Source organism: Vicugna pacos, chromosome 31 (genome assembly GCF_048564905.1).
Source record: "Vicugna pacos chromosome 31, VicPac4, whole genome shotgun sequence".
NCBI lineage: Eukaryota > Metazoa > Chordata > Mammalia > Artiodactyla > Camelidae > Vicugna > Vicugna pacos.
The window spans coordinates 23,302,696-23,322,776 of record NC_133017.1 but is presented as its reverse complement, the minus strand read 5'-3'; the positions used below and the strand labels follow the sequence as shown (position 1 = coordinate 23,322,776).

Genomic DNA, 20,081 nt, shown 5'->3' with positions numbered 1-20,081 from the left:
CTAGAAAAAAATTTTTAAGAAAAGGCAATATAGAGGACATCTTTTCCCACTCTTTAAAAAAGAACACAGAAAGGTTGGTACACACTCAAAGGTCATAGCAAGGCTAAGCACATACAGTTCCAATTTCTTTTTTTTGGCTTAAAAAAAAAAAAGAAATGTATTCTTTTATACTTTAGGAGACCAGAAATCCAAAATCAAGGTGTCAACAGGATTGGTTCTTTCTGGAAGCTTTGAGGGGAAAATCTGTTCCATTATTTCCTCTTGGCTTCTGGCGGTGGCCAGCCGTCCTTGGTGTTCCTCAGCTTGTAGCTGCCCCACTCCAGTCTCAGCCTCCACGGTCACGTGGCCTCCTTCCCTGTGGTCAGAGTAAGTACCTGGCAGGCACAGGGCAGGTGCGGTACGGAGCGGGCAGCCCATTTTTATTACAACCGGCTTTTCAGTGCAAATGGTGACTCCATGCAATCATCTAAAGACACTGCCACAAAAGTAGTTACTGGATCAATTCCCATAGTTAACAGGATTTTTTTTTTCACTCTCCTAGAATATACCCTACTTAAAATGAACTAGTTGATTTTGGGTGCTCTGTTGGAAACAGATCTCAAGATCCCAGAATCTTCACTGGAATGACAGATTTTGTTCAGATTATATAACCTGCATCTTCCTTTAGCATAAGCATTCTTCCACTGGTATTCCTAGTGGTAATTAGGTGAGAGGGTAACTCAGGGGATGTCTTGCCTAGATCGGCTCAAAATGTAGAAAGGGAAACAGAGAGATTTAGTTCAAAATGTCAAAAAATATGAAAATGAATATATGTATGTATATGCAACACTGGAACACTGTGTTGTACACCAGAAATTGACACATTGTAATTGACTGTATTTCAATTAAAATCTTTTTTAAATTAAAAAAAAATGTGACTTTTTCCCTAATGAACAGACAGTAACAGGAAATGAAAGAGCTGTTACAACTTTCAGGAAAAAAACCCCCACAAGACTACAAAGAAAAATCACCCTATATATAAAGGAAATAAATTTCAGATTACATTTCATTCAGATGTGGATGCAGGATATATTTCCAACAATAAATATGGAATTTATATATGGGTACAGATTTAGTTAGAAAATATTCATTTCTGTGAGATCATTAGGTGATCATTATTATAGTTTACAAAGAGTATCCTGACCAATTACAAAGAACATAAATAAGCATATTATCACACACTGAAATCCTTTATGTTTCTCTACCTGCAAATTTTCTGTTTCATAGCTGGACTTTATGTAATTTCTTCATATCTGACATTCAACACTCGTTTCATCACTAAAATGTATCAAAGCTGATTTAAAAGAGACATATAGTAAAACCAATCAGCCCCCAAAATGTTTCTTTTCTTTTCTTTTCCAGGTTTCTAATGCATTCTTGGCCACTGGGCTCTGGTTCACAGGAATATGGAAATGCAGCTGAAGACCATTTGAGAAGCACTTCCTGGTTGATCAATGTCAGCAGGTGATCGATTAAGGAAGGTTAGGTTTCCATGTAACGCAAAACATGAGAGGCCAAATTTGACTTTTATAAACTTCCGTGTTGGATTTTTAAGAGAGCAGGGCCACAGCTCAAATCCTTGTTCCCACTTAGAACCCAAAGTAATTATGCAAAATACATTTCAGTTTTAGAAGATCAGGTCAGAACAGCCAGAAACTGACAAGCGGTGATTAACAAGCACACCTAAGTCACTGCTAATAAATAGATCAAGAAGGAGCACTGAGCAGAGCCTCCAGGGACCACGTGTGAGCAAACCGATGGAGCTGCCCGCCCAGCGCCCACCCCAGGAGGACGAGAGGAGGGTTTCCTCCACCAGGAGCCCCTGGCTTAACAAGAAAGTCACATCATCATAGTAATAAGTAAGTCACGGCTGATCAGAAGAAATACTCTTTCTGGCTTTCGCTGGCTGCACTTTGCATGTTGAGCTCACTTTTCAGGGCAGTCTCAGCATTGTCCCCATTTTGGGGAATATTGGATTCGTTTTTTTGGTATAGCCACCTCTGTTGATAAACGCGGATAGCGATGGCAGTGATGCAGAGCAAGATAAATATCACAACGGCTATCACACCTAGAGAGAAAGGGAAATACAAAGTCAGATTATAAGCGGTAAATGTCAGCGGAACTGCCGTCTTCCCTCGCATTGTTTATCATCAGGAAATTTGAAACCAAGTGGGATGATTAACATTTAGCTTACTTCTCAATCCGTGCAGACTTTAGACCCCGCAGTTTTATGCCTTAATCCTAAAGACTTATCATCGCTGGATTTCAGTTAATGCCTTCACGATTAAACGTGGAGACACCACAGGGCTTCTGGGGTCATGCTCACACTCCACGCTAATGAGCAAGCAGGTTTTTATTATTTTAAAAGTATAGAGTGTGTAGCCCCATTATAGAAATAATTTTTATGTTTTAGTTATAGGACTTTGCCTTAAGAGCGATATCATATCCAATTTTAGTGTCAGGAGCGAGTAGCTCTCAGTAACAGTGATCAGGCCACTTGATTACACAGTGACTGTCACCATGACACAGACCCACCCACGCAGCCAGGATTTTCTGTATGTGACTGATCACCTTTCACTCTAGGCTGTTTGTCTGTTTTGAGAGGTTTGGTGGGATCCTAGAATAACTTCTGTTTTCACCCCCTCTCTGAAAGAGATTGAGATGATTTAAATTGTGCATCTGATGCCTTCCATAACCTTCCTATCAGCAACTCCAAGGCACTATGATTTTGACAAGGGCTCATGTCTGCCTGTGTCTCTGTCTGTCCACACATCTGTCTGTTTCTCCATCCATCCAGCTGCCCGTCTACAATACGCATCCCTTGGCAAGAAACCCTTTGTGATCTCTAGTTTACCAGGCTTGAGTATTTCTTAGGTTAATTCTGCTTTCCTATAATGCTCCCTTTGTCCGCAAGAGGAGAAAGTAACAATGCAAAATGCAGAACATGGAGAAATCCACCTATTGGAATAATTCTTTAAATAGATCCAACATTTTACAAGTGGGTGCAGTCTGTGATCAATTAGAAAAGTCTGATCACTCTCTCTGGAACAATACACTAGCACACAGCAACCAGCCACCACACAGAAGGCAGGCAGGGAAAAGGGGATTGTAGGGCCCAGGAAACTGAGTCATTCTGTCCCTAAGCCCTTCTGTGTTCTCATTCTCCATACCACGTGTCCAAGTAGGATTTCTCAGGGGAAAGACACTGGAGCCACTTACTTTGTACATCTTCCCAATAATATTCAGCAAAAGCAATAAAACTCCAAAGACCACGTTTGGTCCATCATCAGTCTGACTACTGTCTTTGCTCTCTGTAATAAAAGGGCACCCACTATGCTATTTGGCAAAATTCTGAACTTGGATTCGTACTTTGTAACTATTAATCACACTGAAGTTGATTTATTTTCACTTGGTTTTGGCATGATAGTGAAGTTTGCCCATTAAAAGCAAAGTTGCCTGATTTAGGATAAAGATTTAATTTAAATTCTAACACAAAAGTTACTCCTTTTAGATAAGCATTATAAATAACATTCATGGTCTTTATTTGCTCCTGGAGTTGTAAAGTGGAGGTCGTATTCCTCACTCATTACAAAGATAAAAGTGGCTGAGACAGAAACGGAAATGTTGACATTTTTATACAGATTTGGGCAGCAGTTTATAATGTCTGAATACTTCCCTAATTGTCTGGAGAAAACTGGTGCCTGGATGCATGCAGGCAAAACGCTCAGATTCAATCTGAGCAGGTGCACAGCGGGCCTGAACAGCGGACACCCAGTCCTGTCACCCACCTCTAAGAGTAATTACCTCATTTTGGGGTAGCAAGGAACGGAGAGCACGTTACTTCTCATCAAGCAGAGTTTACGACTGACTCACATTTCAATAATCTAATTAAGCAAATTAAAATGATAGGAAGGAGAAATGAAAATTAATTTTTTGGGTCAGACCTGGATAAATCTTGTTTCAGAGAATTTTTGGAAGGTATTTAATGTCCCGTTATGTTTTCTTCTTTATATGTATGTACGGTTATATGGATGGATTTACTTAATGAAAAAATATATATATTTATATATATCTGAAGATCAGCTTGATACCAGCAACAGTTTTGCTGTTTTATTTACCATGTTTAGGAAAATGTCAATTTGTGTAGCTCAGGTGCTTCTCTCAATATGTTTTGTTTTTCCTCTTATTTTTAAGTGTTCTGGGCTATTTTTAATCGAAGAAGTAAAAGTAAGTCACCTTAGGTATATAATCCTGAGAAACACTAATGGTTATTTTCAAATGAAACGCGTCTTAATATGCTACGGCTTGGCAACCATCCTTTAAACAGCGTTTCAGCGGAACCATCCGTTCCTTCGCCCAAGCACCTCCAAAGGAGCTGAATTCGGTCAAATTACACCAAGAACATGAGCAAACGCATGTGGCCTGCCACCGGCCTCACAATCAGCACGGATTCTCACGGACACACTTGGGGGGGATTTTGCTCATAGGGCCCGCGACGCAAGGGCGAGGTCACTCGCGGCCCCGTTACCTCCGATGACCGCGGAGTCCCTCCGGCCCGCAGTCACCAAGGGCTCGCCCTCATCCGCTGGTCCCGAGCGACCTGCGGCAGAAACGGGGAGAGAGACAGAGGAGAGTGGGCAGGAGGGCTCCCGAGACATCGGCCGGCGTCCGAAAGACGAGCGGGCAGTGCGGCCGCAGAAGGGACTCTGCGAAGCCCAGGGAACGGGACGGCGCGCGCGGAGGGCTTTCGGGGACCCCGGGGGCGGGGGGCGGGGGGCCACGCACCTGCGCCGCCCGCGAGCGGCCGGGTCGCCTCCCGCGCGGGGCCCCCGGGCCCCGCGGCCTCGTTGCAGCGCGACGCGGCGGCCACGCGCCCGCGGACGGTGACCCGGGCGGGGCCGCCGGGGCGCAGCGCCGCCTTCAGCGGGGCGGCGGGGCCGAAGCGCACGGCGGACAGGCAGCCGGTGAAGCCGCGCGCGCCGGCCCGCAGCGTGTCGGCGTCCGGGCCGCCCTCCGCGCCGGGGGACTCTGCGGGCAAAGAAGCGGGACACAGCGTTAGCGCTTGCGGGGCGACTCGCCGGGCACCCACACATCCTGCACCTGCACCCCGGGGACGAGCAGAACCGCCCTCCAACCCTCGGTCCTTCCTCCCTTAGGAGAGACAGCCAGCGCGGGTACCCGCGGCCTTAGCTGGTGCCCTGCCGATGCTCACTCTGCTTGTGAGCAAACTGGAGCTCCCGGGTGCAGCCGTGGGCTACAGACGAATGAAATCCTCCGCCGTGTGTGGATATGTAGTTTCAGTTCTCTTGAGTATGTACCTAAGAGTGGGATTTCTGGGTCATTTGATAAAGTACGCTGAACGTCGTAGGGAACCGCCAAGCGGTTTTTCCACAGTGGCTGCTCCATTTTACACGCCCACCAGCCGTGCACAAGGGGCCTGATTTGTCCACATCCTCAACACTTGTTACTCTCTGTTTGATCTTAGCTATCCTGTTGGACATAAAAATATCTTGTGGTTTTGATTTGCATTTCCTTGATGACTAGTGATTTTGAACATCTTTTCGTGTGTGTCATTTGTGTATCTTCTTTGAGAAAAATGTCTACTCAGATCCTTCGGCCACTTTTAAGTTGGGTTAGCTGTCTTTTTACTGTTCAGTTATAGGAGTTCTTTATATATCTGTATTAACGTCCCTTACCAGATACATGACCAGCAAATATGTTTTCTTTTGTTTTGTGACTTGTCTTTTCACTTCGTTGATAGTGTCTTTTGAATTACAAGTTTTTAATTTTGATGAGGTCCAGTTTATCTATTTTTCTTTGTGATTTGTGCTTTTGAGAATCCATGCTCTAACCCAAAGTTTCTGAGGAACCTTCTCTAAGAAACCGTTGCTTAATCCAAAGTCGTAAAGACTTAACAGTTATGTTTTGCTCTAAGAGTCTTATCACCTCAGTCCCCACATTTAGGTCTGTCATTCATTTTGAGTTAGCTTTTTGCACGTGGTGTTAGGTAGGGGTCCAATCTGACTTTTTAAACTTGTGGGTATCTGGTAGGGTCAGCACCATTTGTTGGAAGAGAGATTATTCTTTCTCCACTGAAGGGTCCCGGCACCAGACTTACAGTTTTCCTTCTAGACTTCCAATCCAGTCTGCTGATCAGTGTGTCTACCTTTATGCCAGTACCACACAGTTTTGACTACTGCGGCTATGTACAACATTTTGAAGTCATGAAGGGTGAGACCTCCAACTTCATTCTTCCCAAGACTGTTTTGGCTATCTGCAGCCCTTTGCATTTCCATATGAATGTTGGGATCCACTTGTCAATTTCTGCTAGAGGCGGCCATCTGGATTTTGGGAGAAATTGTGTTGAATCTGTAGATCAACTCGGGGAGCACTGGCATCCTGTCAACACTGAGTCTTTCAATCCATGAACACAAATGCCTTCCCATTTATGGGAGTCTTCCACAAAGCCTTCCAACAATGTCTTGTGGTTTTCACCGTGCATGTCTTGCCCTTCTTTTGTTAAAGTTACTCCTAACTATTTGATTCTTTTTGATGCTATGATAAATAGAATTTAGATTTCATTCTTTATTTGGTTCTTGTATTGTGCATCGTTAGTATATAGAAATACAATAAAGTTTTGTGTACTGATCTCGAATCCTTGCCAAAATTGTCTATTAGCTCTAATAGCTTTTCTCATGGATTCCTTACGACTTCATGTCCTTTACAAATAAAGATAATTTTACTTCTTCCTTTTTAATCTGGATACTTTTTACTCTTTTCCGTGTCTAACAGCCTTGGTTCAGACCTGCACTACAGTCTTGAACAAAAGTGGTAAGAGGACATCTTCATCTCATTACTGATCTTAGGGAAGACTTCCATTACTTCACCATTAAACGTGATGTTAGCTGTGAGCTTTTTGTAGATGCCTCTTTTCACATGAGGAAGCTCCCTTTCATTTCTAATTTGTTCACTGTTTTAACTAAGAAAGTGTGTTGGATTTTTTCAAACGCTTTTCCTGTGTCCATTGAGATGATTATGTGTTTCTTTCTCCTTTATTCTGTTATTACGGTCTGTTACATTCATCTTTATCTATTGAACGGACCTTAAATTCCTGGGATAAATCTTACTTGGTCATAGTATATAATAATTTTATATCTAATTGGATTAGATACGCTAATGTTTTGTTGAATATTTTCTGCATTTACATTCACATTCCTGAAATTGTGTAAACTCTTTGTGTCTTTCTATGTGCATTTCCTTCTAAATTCTTAAGCAGAGCATAGCATAGACTGATATATGTTGCATAAGTCAATGGAGTTTTTTAATATCTAAATTCTAGTCTCTTCACACAGATCTCAGTAGGAAATTTCCATAAATTATTTATTACCCAATTCTCATACATGGAGTTCCATTTTTCAACATACAATCCTTCAGTGAATTTCCTTTCTCACACGGATAATTGACCTACGAAGGTTTATTCACATGACTCTACTGATCTGAACTATATTCACCCCATTGTATTCTCCCCCAGGAAGAGATAGGAAGACACGTCTTTAGTCTGCATACTTTAAAAACAGGATTTTGCTTTGTTGTGCTATTTTGGGTTTGTTATTTTGGTAGTTTTTTTTAATGCACAAAAACCCCCAATCAACAGAATACCAATTAGACAGAAGTCTTTAGAGAAATAAAACCGCAAAAATGCTAAGGCACCTTTGGTGGTTGTATTTTAAAGCTCCCCGTACTTTGGGACTATAAGCTCTATCAGGATTGAGACTACATAGAAAATGAGAAACCTAAAGATTTACATTTAAAGTAGGATTATATTGAAATTAGTAACTGGGAAAACTTAACCTGATTGGTCATTGTGAATAATAAGATCACTGAAGGAAGGGAAGAACCATGTTCATTAGAAGACGATGCTGAACCATTTTTCCAAAGCACATTGGCATAAATAATAATCATTAATTGGATTAGCCATGACCAGTATTATATTGTTTATATTGTGTATTTTACCACGAGTGCTTTGAGGACAGGTAGAATAGTCATTTAAAAGGTCCGATGAACTGTAAGTGCATATATTAGGGACCACTAAACATTTTTGAATGAATGGGTAACTCAATGATTCAACATAGCTAACAAGAAATAAGCACTGGATAACTTGTTACAGTTCGGGACAACTTTCTTTGGAAAATTAACGGCTCTTTATTAGCCAAGCTTTTGGTCCATTTTACTGTAAGTTAGCAAAGGGAAGTTCTGCTTATACCCTCCAAATCTGAACACAAAACTGTAGTCTTTTTATACTCAGTAACTGACCTAAATGTGGCAGCAGAATTAGAACAGAAGCCATCCGGAAGTAAAGTTACCCGAACCGTGGAAAGTTTTATTAGTCTTTGATCAAGATACACCCCGCTAGGTACAGATGAAATGAATATTATTTTATTAGATTCAATTGCTTCAGGTTATAAACGTCACTGCTGAATTTCAGCTTTAATTTTTATGGCCTGAAAGAGATGCTTTTGAATATATCATTCCTGAATAAAAATATTAACATCTTCAATTCCGTGCTATTGTCCCCTTTGTATTAACTCATGGGAAAAGAAAAATGTATATAATAAAATGTATTATTCTACTTTTTTATTAAAATGCTCCTTTTCATACAATGCAATTTAGTGATTAAATCAACTTCCGTCATCTGTTGCTGACTTCTTCATAGATCAGACATCTGAACCTAAGTTATCTCTAAAAGTTTCCCTTTGTCAATTTCACACTTACTGATGGCAACTTTCTATTTTGGATCACAGACATTTCTGAACATGTCTTGTCTCTCCTGTCAAAGACTGGAGTCCCTGAGGGCATGAAGTTGTGTGTGTCCTGTGTCTGCTTCGTTTATTGACCACATCTGTCCTCAGGGCTGGGGAAACAGTGCACACAGACATCTGGCAGTGGGTGCGGGAAGAGATCTGGGGGCAGACAGAACCATCACGCCACGCACAGATCACGCCCACTCTGCAGAAGTATCGCTCTGCGGTTTGCAGACCCCTGGGACGATCAGTTATTCACTCTGCTCAAACCAAGGATCAGTCAGGCCAGAGAGTGGAGCTCAGTATTAGATAAAAAGGGGAGGAAATTCTTCTCCATTTCGGTGTTAAAACCAATTATAATATTTGTTCAGCTGACAGCCAAGGATGAGGTTCTGGCCCACTGTTTTCTAAAACTCCAAGTGGTCTTTGAACTTGTAGGAATTTCACAGCCTCCATCTGAATGCATACTGTTAATTCTCACCGGCGAAAGTTGAAGGAGCAATTTCTTTCTTTTCATTGTTTTTCCAATCCTTTTTGGTTTACTATATTGTGCCACTATTTTATTTGTGTGTTAACTGCTTGATCCCTAGCCCACGTGTGGGGAAGGGGACTCGACCAACGAACCACACGAAAGGACTTTCAGCACACGCTGCCTCTCGGTCAGTACATCCTCAAGGCCAGGTTCTTCATCCACCTTTAAGGCATGATTACAGTGGAGGACCACCACCGCTTGGTTCTTCACATTCCGCAGTAAAACTACATTCTTACCCTCCTTACTTGGCTTAACCTGCCTCTCTGACAGCTGAGCTGTTTAACATTTAGGCTGCAGCATCGAAATATTACACTTCTGTTTTTACTATTTATAAGAGCGCCCCAGAAGCGAACGAGGATTCCTGACATTTCCTTTGTCAGAAGAATAAGAAGTCATCATTTCATTGTCTGTCATCTCTATGAAAGACGTGATCGTTTGTTTTAACAAAGAAATGTATATATATATATATTCTATTTTATTTTATTTTCATTTCTTTGGGGTTTTTTGTGGGGGAGGTAATTGGGGCTTTATTTATTTATTCATATGGAGGTACTGGGGATTGAACCCAGGACCTTGTGGGTGCTAAGCACGCACTCTACCCCTGAACTGTACCCTCACCGTGATCATTTTAATAGTTTCTATGCTTCTCAACTGATTTTGAGCACCCATTCACGTGCCTTCTCTAACATTCTCAAGTTCATGATGCAATACAAACGTGGGGTAGAAGAAGCGACCAAAAGAATCAGTGTAGAAATGGCTGAACAGCTAATAAAGATGCCACCAGTTATTTCAGACAAAAGAGAGCCAGATGTGCACCAGAGCAGGAGTGATAAACCTGCCACCAGAGGGTTCCCCCCAATAACATTTCATTTTTAATAAAAGATAGAGTTTCTATATCCCTTTCGATATTTGCTTTTATTTCCATGTAATTCTTGGTGACGAGGGGGGAAAAGGCATAAAGAGTTTGCCATCTAGATAGTAAAGCCGGCTTTTCCTTCGGCATCTTTATGGAGAGTAACTGGCAGTCATAAAGGATGCCTGTGGGATGCTTAGGTTGTGATTTTCCAAGAGGAGCCGGGAGCAACGGACACGTGTCACTGCAGCCCCCGACGAAGGCAGGTCCCAGGCCACAGCCCAAAGCGTATTCGTTGGCTAAGAAAAAAACAAGCAGCTTTGTCTCTTCTTCTTTTCCTAAACATAAACCTAGATTTATCATTAAATGATTGCTGCATTTGACCCCGATGCTTCTAGCATTGGTGAACTTGAGATCTGCTTTAATTTTGTCTTTCGTGAACTGTTAGAAAAATGCCGAGTTCCATCATGTTTGATGGCCAAGTGGGGCAAGTGTGGCGGTATTTCTCCTGGATAAAACCCTGGCTCATTTCGCAGGCAGCACTGACTTGTGATTGTAATGTGCACTCAGACAAGAGTATAAGCTTCTACCTTGACTGTCACTCACTCGGAAGGCATGCATATGTCAAGGAGCTTTTTTCAGCATGATGAATGCCTCCTGTGTTTGCAACCCACCACTTCGGATCCATGTCACGGGGCAGCGGAGGGAGGGGGGGACCCTTTTCCTTCCACTTACCTAAGATCGTCCCCAACACAAGGGACTTGACAGCATTGAATTCTGTCCCCGACGACAGGATGACTTGTCTCCTTGTATTCTGGTTAACCTGTTAGATGTTCCACAAGAAACAAAATGGCAAGCAATTTGGAAGATAAGGGGATGGGGACTCAAAGGAAGACCGAGAAAAATGATAAAATAAGTAAATAAATACATAAGCCACACGTTCATGCTATCACAAAGGTTAAAGGGGAAGTCTGTTTTATAAACAATTTTTATGATACCTCACATTCCACTCGACCCTTCACCTCTCCCTCTCCCTACACTTCCTTCATGATTTAAGTGTCCATAATTGGTCCAGTCCGCAAAGAGAGGCAATAGCTATTTTGAACCTTCGAGCTTTTACTTATTTAGAAAGGAAATTTGTAACATGAGCAGAAAAATGTATTATTCATACAGATTCAATACAAAAGATTATTCTTCAAAACCCAGTGACAATGCGTAATTTCAAAACCCAGTGACAATGCATAATTTAAATACTCTGATGTTTTTCAAAATGCATTCCCACTTTAAGCAAGAGCTTGCTTTTCCCCTTGCGGTTAAACTTCGGTAACATTTGTTCTTTTGTAATTCAGTGCGGATAGGTCCCCACTAGAATATCGCCAGTAGTCACTGGGATAAACTAGACAGTATTTCCAACCAAATAAAGGAAAACCAGTGAGAAGACCATAGTATTTCAAATGGTCAAATACTAATAACTTCGACAGTCTTTTTCTAAACAAACATTGCTAAACAAAACACCTCGGCTACATTTTCTGTCCTAGCAAGACTTACGGAAGGACAGTGCTCAACGTGCATCTCTTTTGTTTGGAGTTATCATTAACTTTTTGCTTTAGGTGGTACATTCTGAGCATCACAATTTTGACTCCTGTACCTGTTGTTAACGTACAACTTACCTCTACAGAGACCACTGCTGCTTCTCTGTTAATCTTCACCTGATGAAGCTGGCCATCAGCCAGGTTTTTAAAACCAAAGTTAAAAACATCAGGTTCCTGGTGTCTGTCTAGCTTATATCTGATCTGCAAACTTCCTAAAAAAGAGAAAAATGACATTTTCCCCTAAAATAGAATTTTATTATAAAAACTGCCAATGCAGGTTCTAAGGCACATTTTTTAAAAAAAATTTAATACAATTTGAATCTAAGGAGCATTTACTGGAATGCACCCATAGTCGCTTTTCCTGGACTGGTCATCATTTATGTGCTGTTCTGGGGCCAGGTTCAGAATCCGGTTCCACAATCTGGAAAGTCAAGACCACATGGTCTTTTTCTAAGAGCTTCCATTTTCCTTAACCAGAGGAAAAAGTCTAAGTTATGCATATGAAAGCGCGAAGCTATGCTCAACATTCATTATTCATGTGGTGTTCGTATTATTAAATGGTAAAACCTCAAGCAACATTACATTAACATTCAGCTTCTATAAGCATAACTTCTTTTAATATGACTCGTTTTAATGTATTTTAAGATATCGCTGGCATTCACAAATTAATGGGGTTTTTTTTTGCACAACCAGAAATTTTTTCTAATGCTTCTGCCATAATCAAGGAGCCGAAAAAAGCAAGAAGTGAGTGATTTAGTACAATATCCAAATCTTCTGACTCACATACTGTTCTCCTTCACAGATGGATTCTCTCTACCCAGTGACCACCTATAAGGTACCACGGTCCCGCCTGTAAGGGATTCTAGCAGTCAGAGATTCTGGAAGGCTCCCCGCATTCTCAACATTAAAGCTTGGTTTGTTCTCTGATTGGGAAAGTCTTGGTTCTGTTCTCCTACGGGTGGCCGTGGGCGGGGTCACTGTCATCCCCCTTTCCTTTGTATGTGGTTATGACACAACTGACTTCTCAACCACTGATGCAGGTAAAGAACAAACATATTTATCTGATGCTCACGGAAACGGGCCTTTACATGGTTTCATGTACATCTTTACTTCACTTCCAAGGAGGGAGGAACATTTCCCATGTATAAAGTGAAGTATCTTGTTTCAAAATGAAACGTAACGCTAATTTATTCACGTGCAGAAGGAAAGGCCCCCTTTTCTTTTTAAATAGAGGCACGGGGTATCGAACCCAGGACCTCGTGCGTGGTAAGCACGCGCTCTACCACTGAGCCACCGCCTCCCCCAGGAAGGGCCGCTTAACAAGAAACAGCAGCACAGCTGGACTTCAAACGCATCAAACGCTCAAGCTTCGATGGCAGCAAGGCGTCTTACAGTAATCGCTGAAACGTCAACCTCAGTGATAAAACAGTTGGGGTTACAATGAAAAATAAACCAACGCTAATAACACGAGAGCAGGCGGAGGATGCACTTGTGTTCCCTTGTTTACAGCTGAGCACTGAAAGGGCCCCCTCCTTATGGCCCTAACTTTCTAGGTCAGTTTTCTTGTTCTTACAGTGAAGTCACTCACCGTTCGGGGCGAGGATAACGGACAGGTACTCCTCGTGGAAGGAGCTGACGTAGAGCAGTAAGCTGGGGGTCCCCGTGGTCCGGAAGCTCAGTGCGGCCATGTCTCTGGTCAGTGTCAGGTCCTCACGCAGTAAAGACGCGAAGGAGCTGGAGTTCTTACTAAGGGTGTAATTGTAGTGCTCTTGAAAACTGTAGGTAACCGAGGAGCCGCTTTCAAAATAGGCAGACACCTCTGGAATGACAAGTGTTTTTTGTTGTATCAGCGAGATGTACGTTCAAGTGTCTTGTTTTTTTTGCACATTTATGTATATTTGAAGAGTTTCTTTAATCTTTAAATACCTCCAGAGAGAAAATAATAATGGGGTATATGCTTTGCTGTTTTTTTTTTTAATTTAAAAACATTGCAGATGCATTTTTTAAAAAGTAAAAGCAGAAGAAAGGGAAAAAATAAAAACATGTGAGATTAAAAACAAGAAAGTATAGAGGCAGGTGGCCGGTTGGGAAGACAGAGCCGACAGGATGGCCTAATGGACTGGATTCCCGAAAGCATCTCCAGTTTTCATCCTGAGCATCTGAAATTGCGGGTCTGCCGTCCAGACCGATCGACAGGGGACGGCTGTGGGCTGAACAGGCTTTGGGGGTGATCAGGGCGAGTGTGCTCATTTTGAGATGTCTGCTGGACCTCTTGTAACAGAGAACAGATCTGACTGTATGGGGGAATTTGATCTGTTCCTTTAGTCTTACCACCTGCCCTGTTTTCTGGGCTCAGTCCTGCTCGCCCTGCATCTTTTGTAAAACAATGTTGCCTTTAGCCTGAAATACCCAGGAGAGCCTATTGTCCGGGCTCTGACCTTTAAGGATGTCAGCACTTCCGCACTTCTGCAGAGATAACAAGTTGCAAAATAGAGAATAACCTTTGTTTTGTTGGAGGTTTACAGGGACACCATGGCCTGACCCAGGGGACGCTTCAAGAAAAAGAATTCCTGCAGCAAGAAGTTTGCAACAACCAACCACACCCCTCCCTTGTGTTTTCTGTAGAAAAGGAGCCTGTATTCTGACTGCAGCAGGATGGTTCTCCAAGACATTAGCCTGCCATCCTCTCTGTCTGCCGGCTTTCCGAATAAAGTGGCTTTTCTTTGCACCAAAAAAAAAAAAAAAGTATAAATAAAAATCCCTTCATGTTCCTGTAACCCAGAATTGAGTAACAATATTTTGTTATGGCCTCCAAAAGGCTCCATCTTTGATTTACATAAAATTAAAACGCCCAGGGAAAATGCTTAGTTAAAAGGTACTGCTCTGCCCGAGGTGTTGCGGTGAGGACTCTGAGAAATCCAGAGGGGATGAGAGCAGATCTAACAGCAGCAGTCCTGGCTTCTCCAGAATACAGTCACACCTCCTTCCAAGTGAAATGGAGGCTTTGCGGACAGAAACAATTCTATTTCAGCTAATTACAGAGCTGCCTTTACAGCGTGAGATGCCAGAAATGGTCTTCATAGCGATCAAGGGCTCCACCTGTTCCCTGTAACCTGCTCCTTGGTGACACTCACCATGCTCACAGAATGGCCCGTCATACGCAGAGAAGGTGCAGTCGCAAGCGATCCCTCTGCGTTTTTCTCTGCACCTCCCTCCATTGCGACACAGGTGTCCGTAGCTGCTACAGTGTCCTGGACACCCTGGCTCCACTCCTGGTGTCATTGTGGCTCTCTCTTCCAGATCCAGGGCCAGCCCGTTCAACCGCAGAGACCGGATGCATCCTAGGAAGCCTCTCTGCCTGCTGGCTGTTCCACCTGCGAGGGAAACACTGCTGCATTCCTGGGTGGCCACCCCCGGGTTTTGTCTCCACCTCGAACTCAGGCCACATGGATAATGATCTGTTCAAAGTTTTATGAACAAATCTAATTCCAAAAACACAGGCTGTGATCGAAGTGAAGAATCATCAAATGGCATTGAATACACCACTCATGAAAATATTTTTAAAGTTGAACTTGGTAAATATTTATTCTAAAAATACTTCCTCACATTATACTTAGACAGACTTACATTTTTACATTTGCTCCTTTCTTCAAGAGCAAAAGGAAGACCACCAATCCTTTTTAAGCTTTAAATTTATAAACGATGACATGCAAAATAAAGGTGACAGAGTGGACAATCTTTGCAATATAATATATATTACAAATGTGCAATATCTAAATTTGTATATTATTTAATATATAATATGCATTATAAATTTGAATATATTTGTATAATATATGCATTATAAGTTTATATATGTATATATAATACTAATTCTCACTTAGAAAAGCTCTCAATAATAAAGCTATGAAAAGGAATTGAACAGAGGACGAACAGAGAAGGAAGGTGGGATAAAACCAAAATTTAGGTCCTCAGGTGTTCCTTACTCCATCCTGGTCTGAGGTCAGGTGGTACCACATTAACAGAATATCATCTCTTTCTATTTCTATCATTTATTAGACATGAGTCTAATAAATATGGGAGCACAGGAGTCATCTGGAGTGCTTGCTAAAAACCAGATTTTGGATTTGCTCCAAAAGATTCTGATTCAGTGGGCCTGGGGCAGGTGCCCCGAATCTGAATTTGCAACCAACTTCTCAGGCTTTAGAAACACTATCCTAGTGGGAATACTGCTTCTAGGTAGATTTCCATGCAGACTTTGTTCCTAGAAATTCTGTTCATTAGTTCTCAAGATTATTAAATCAGAAAATAAAATTGTTTAATTTGATCTGCAGTTAGATATCAATGCAGTAAGAACTAACTACGCTTGCAGCTGAGTTTGATGGTGCTGTGGGCTGTACACACACACACACTTAAATTCATTGCAGAGCATTAGCCACTGGATGCTGAAGGTATTGCAAAGCAAACTGTGTGCTACTTTGTAATTTATATCAGCTTTTAACTGGACTGTATCCTTACTTACTTTAAAATACATGAGAAAAGACCAAGTGAGAGCTGCTTGGATAATCTGCTTAGTTTCCAAATTAGAACAGAGTTGTCAAGATAGTAATGTAGCAAAACTTATTTCTCACTTTAGGAAAAACAAAAAATAATAAAGAATAAGCAAATAAATTAGAGGGAAGCCCCCCCCCCCACTACTCAGAGCTTTAATCTTTAAAGAATAGACGGCGAAAATAAAGGTGGAAGTCCTGCTGTGTATAGTCACACGGGGCTGCCTCTGCCGCCCTGGTCTCCTACAGTCTGTTTTTTGGGGAAACTGGAGAATTTTGTCCCAGTTACAAGGCTGGTTCTCTAACTACACTGAGAAGTGAAATGAGAGAAATGGATAAAAATGGCTAATTGTTTGATAAACAGTACCGATAAAAAGTGACAGAAGTAGACATCTGCCGTCTATGACATGGAGGGCAAGCTTGGGAATCAGTCCAGCGTGGTTTGCATTTTCCCTCTAAGCTGGATTTCAGTGGCCAAGTCACTTGATCTCTCTAAGCCTCCATTATCTCATCTGTAGATTGGGTACAATAATCCATGGAAGAGAGACTGAATATTCAATGAGCTCTTGGTACCTGGTGTTTGTGTGGCTGAACCACACTAACTCCATTTTTTTTGTCAGCTCCATCTTAGACCCTCAGTTGTACCTCCTCCCCCTTCTGCGTGACTGAGCCCTAGCCTGTTCACAAGGAACGCTCCCACGCCAGATATGTTCCCTGTCCACTCTAACCCTTGCCTTCATCTGATAGGAAAACTAGAAGAATGCTTTTTGCTGATGCGGATGGTCATGAAACCCCTTCTCTCCCCAGAAAAAAATCCCAGTTCTCAAAGGTGTGGACGTGCTTCTTACTTGGTAGTCATATTCTGTTTTTAGTTGTGGCCCTTTTAAATCCCCCTGTAACCTTCTCCATGATCAGAAAACAGCCACCAATGCCTTCTGGGTCACAGTCCGCAGGATCTGGCGGTGGCGGGGGTGGGGATGTTTGTTACCCACAGTAAACTTGCTGGTTGTATTTTATGGAGTTGCCCATTTCGTTTCCCAGTCTCAAAGTTCCTCCTCAGTTTGGAGGATCGTATTCACCACCTCCCCCTCCCCCCAGTGCTGCCAGTGGAAGTTGCTGGCAAAGGCGAGGGCCACTACTTTGGCAGCTGTGATTTCCCCCGGGGGCATCTCTGTACCCCCAGCCCAGCGCGGCTGCAAAGCCCCCGCACAGCGCTCACCCACAAAGAGCTGGCTGTTGAGCTGCAAGCGGGCGTGCCCGTCAGCCGGGGCCGGCTGGGTCTTGCTGGGGAGCTGATCCACTTTCAGCGATGCTTCTTTGACGTTCCTCTCCGCCCTCACACGGTGCCACCGATTGTCATTGAAGGGAGTGGGGGCCTCCACCGTGACCTCACAAGGCCCATTCCCCACGTCGAAGGAAAAGGTCACCTCTGCGGGAGCTGGAAATAAAGATATAAGGGGTGCTCAATTCCTTCAGGGGGGAGAAAATTTAGTCTTGAGTAGACAGGAGAAAAGCACCAAGACGTGCTCCTTGTGAACGGAGACCAGACACTGATGCGGACAAATGTCACTCTGAGTTGGTTGGTGGGGTGGGAAGGGAGATAAATCTGTATCCCAGAGAAAGAAAAGCAAAACTGATTTTTACACATTTCTCCTCAGAGTTTGCTATTTATCTTGCTAAGCCCTAAGCAGCAGAGATAATCACCTATAGAAATAAAACTGTCATTTTATCTACTCATGTGTGTGAGTTTATTTATAGGTGGTTCAAGAGAAACCATGGCCCATAGATGGACCTAGAGATCTTCATATTAGGTGAAGTAAGTCAGACAGACAAAGGTTACATGATATCGCTTATATGTGGAATCTAAAAAAGACACAGATGAACTTACTTACAAAGCAGAAACAGACTCGCAGACATAGAAAGCAAATTTAAGATGATCAAAGGGGAAGGAGGGATAAATTGGGAGTATAGGATTAACAGATGCACACTAACATATATAAAATAGTCAAACAGCAAGACTTTACTGTACAGCACAGGGAACTATATTCAATATCTTGTAATAAACTACAATGGAAAAAGAGAAAAGGAATACAGATATATACATATATACGTGTAACTGAACCACTGCTATACACTTGAAACTAACAATGTTGTAAATCAACTACAATTAAAAAATGTTTGAAACTCATTAAAAATAAAGGGGGATTAAATATAGCTTTAAAAACACCATGTGAAATTCAGACAGTAAGGAATTAAGTTCTGCCTACATAAATAAACAATGTGAATAGTCAATAAAATCAAATGCTTCTGTGACTTAGTGAGTAGCTATTTGACTAGATTGCTTTAATACCTCGATTGCACATAGAGTGAAGACAGCAAGGAATTGGAGAGACTGTTGCGTGTTTCACCAATCACTGTTTTACTCTCTGTTAAAAGTAATTATTTAAAATCATAGAATTTTAGCATTTAATAAAGAAATACAACTGACCAAGGAGGCATGGTAATTTATCAGGAGCTAGGTTACTAAATGGGTGGCTGCTAATTGCTGAGTGCCCGATGGCTCTATCCAGAGGGGGCAACTCACCCCGCAGCTCGAGCCTGATGAAGTCTGTGATCCCCAGATTCTCTATAAACACCCCAGAGGATGCTGTGGTCTTAAAAAGGAAAGACACATCCGCAGTGAGCTCTCCTCGGAACGTAGGGAAGTGAAGGTACGAGGTCTCGGTATTGAAGGAAGCCGCATTCCAAAATGACTCTGTTGACAAAAAGCAAAAGGACAGTGAAAATAACAAAGAAACAAAACAAATCACAATGACATTTTATATTTCTAGCATTTTTTTAACCATTCAGTGCATTAATTGTTCTTCTGAACATGTAGCCAAGACATGAACATTCAAATAGTGATTCCTTTGAGGATTAAGATTCTGGACATGGCTGCGACTGAATTGGGGGATAATCACTATGAAAATGGTCTGTGGATTTTTTAAAACTGTATTATTTTTTTAAATTATCATAGAGGGAAACTGACTTTGGAGGAACATACCGTTGTATACATTTTAATATATGCATTTGGGTAACCATCACCAAAATCAGAATAAAGGACATTTCTATCACCGCAAAAAACTCTTGACTATTCCCTTATAGTCACACTCTCCACCTACCCCTGAGCCCTGACAATCATGAGCTAGCCTCTGTCCATATAGTTTTGCTTTTTCCAAATAGTGTGTAAATGGAGTCAGGCAGTATGCAACTCTTTGAGATTGGCTTCTTTCACTCAATATAAAGCCTTCAAGACTCACTTGAATTGTTGCATGTCAATAGCTGTTCCTTTTACACTGCTCTACAGCATTCCATCATATGGATGTGCTACAGTTTATTTGTCCACATTTAAGAACACTAGAGTGGTTTCCAGATTTGATCAGTTACACATAGAGCTGCTATAAACATCTGTGCAAAGATTTTTGTGTGAATATGTCTTCATTTCTCTAGGGCAAATTCCCAGGAGTAGAATTTCTAGATCATATGCTAAGTATATGTTTAACTTCAAAAGACACTGCCAAATAGTTTTCCAGAATGGCCATATCATTTTTTAATTCCCATCAACAATGTATAAGAGATATAATTGTTTCATATCTTCACCAGCATTTGGTGGTGTTAATTTTTTATTTTAGCAATTCAAATTGGTGTGTAGTAGTATCTCACTGTGGTTTTAAT

General features: G+C 41.9%; 1 protein-coding gene and 1 non-coding gene across 2 annotated transcripts in view; both read right to left on the bottom strand.

Moving 5' to 3' along the window:
* Window positions 1-883: 883 nt before the first annotated feature.
* The window catches only part of LOC102529128 (contactin-associated protein-like 3), a 154,603-nt gene continuing 135,405 nt past the window's right edge, over window positions 884-20,081 (bottom strand). Inside the window, exons 18-26 of the mRNA XM_072952685.1 lie at window positions 18,952-19,122; window positions 17,587-17,805; window positions 14,952-15,191; window positions 13,406-13,636; window positions 11,896-12,029; window positions 10,961-11,048; window positions 4,825-5,067; window positions 4,568-4,639; window positions 884-2,107 (exon numbers count right to left, since the gene is read on the bottom strand). Of these exons, the coding sequence (XP_072808786.1) occupies window positions 1,914-2,107; window positions 4,568-4,639; window positions 4,825-5,067; window positions 10,961-11,048; window positions 11,896-12,029; window positions 13,406-13,636; window positions 14,952-15,191; window positions 17,587-17,805; window positions 18,952-19,122 (1,592 nt within the window). The 3' untranslated portion in view covers window positions 884-1,913. The remainder of the gene's footprint in view (window positions 2,108-4,567; window positions 4,640-4,824; window positions 5,068-10,960; window positions 11,049-11,895; window positions 12,030-13,405; window positions 13,637-14,951; window positions 15,192-17,586; window positions 17,806-18,951; window positions 19,123-20,081) is intronic.
* On the bottom strand, window positions 13,046-13,118 carry TRNAG-ACC (transfer RNA glycine (anticodon ACC)). Its single transcript has one exon. It is a non-coding gene; the product is annotated as a tRNA-Gly (tRNA).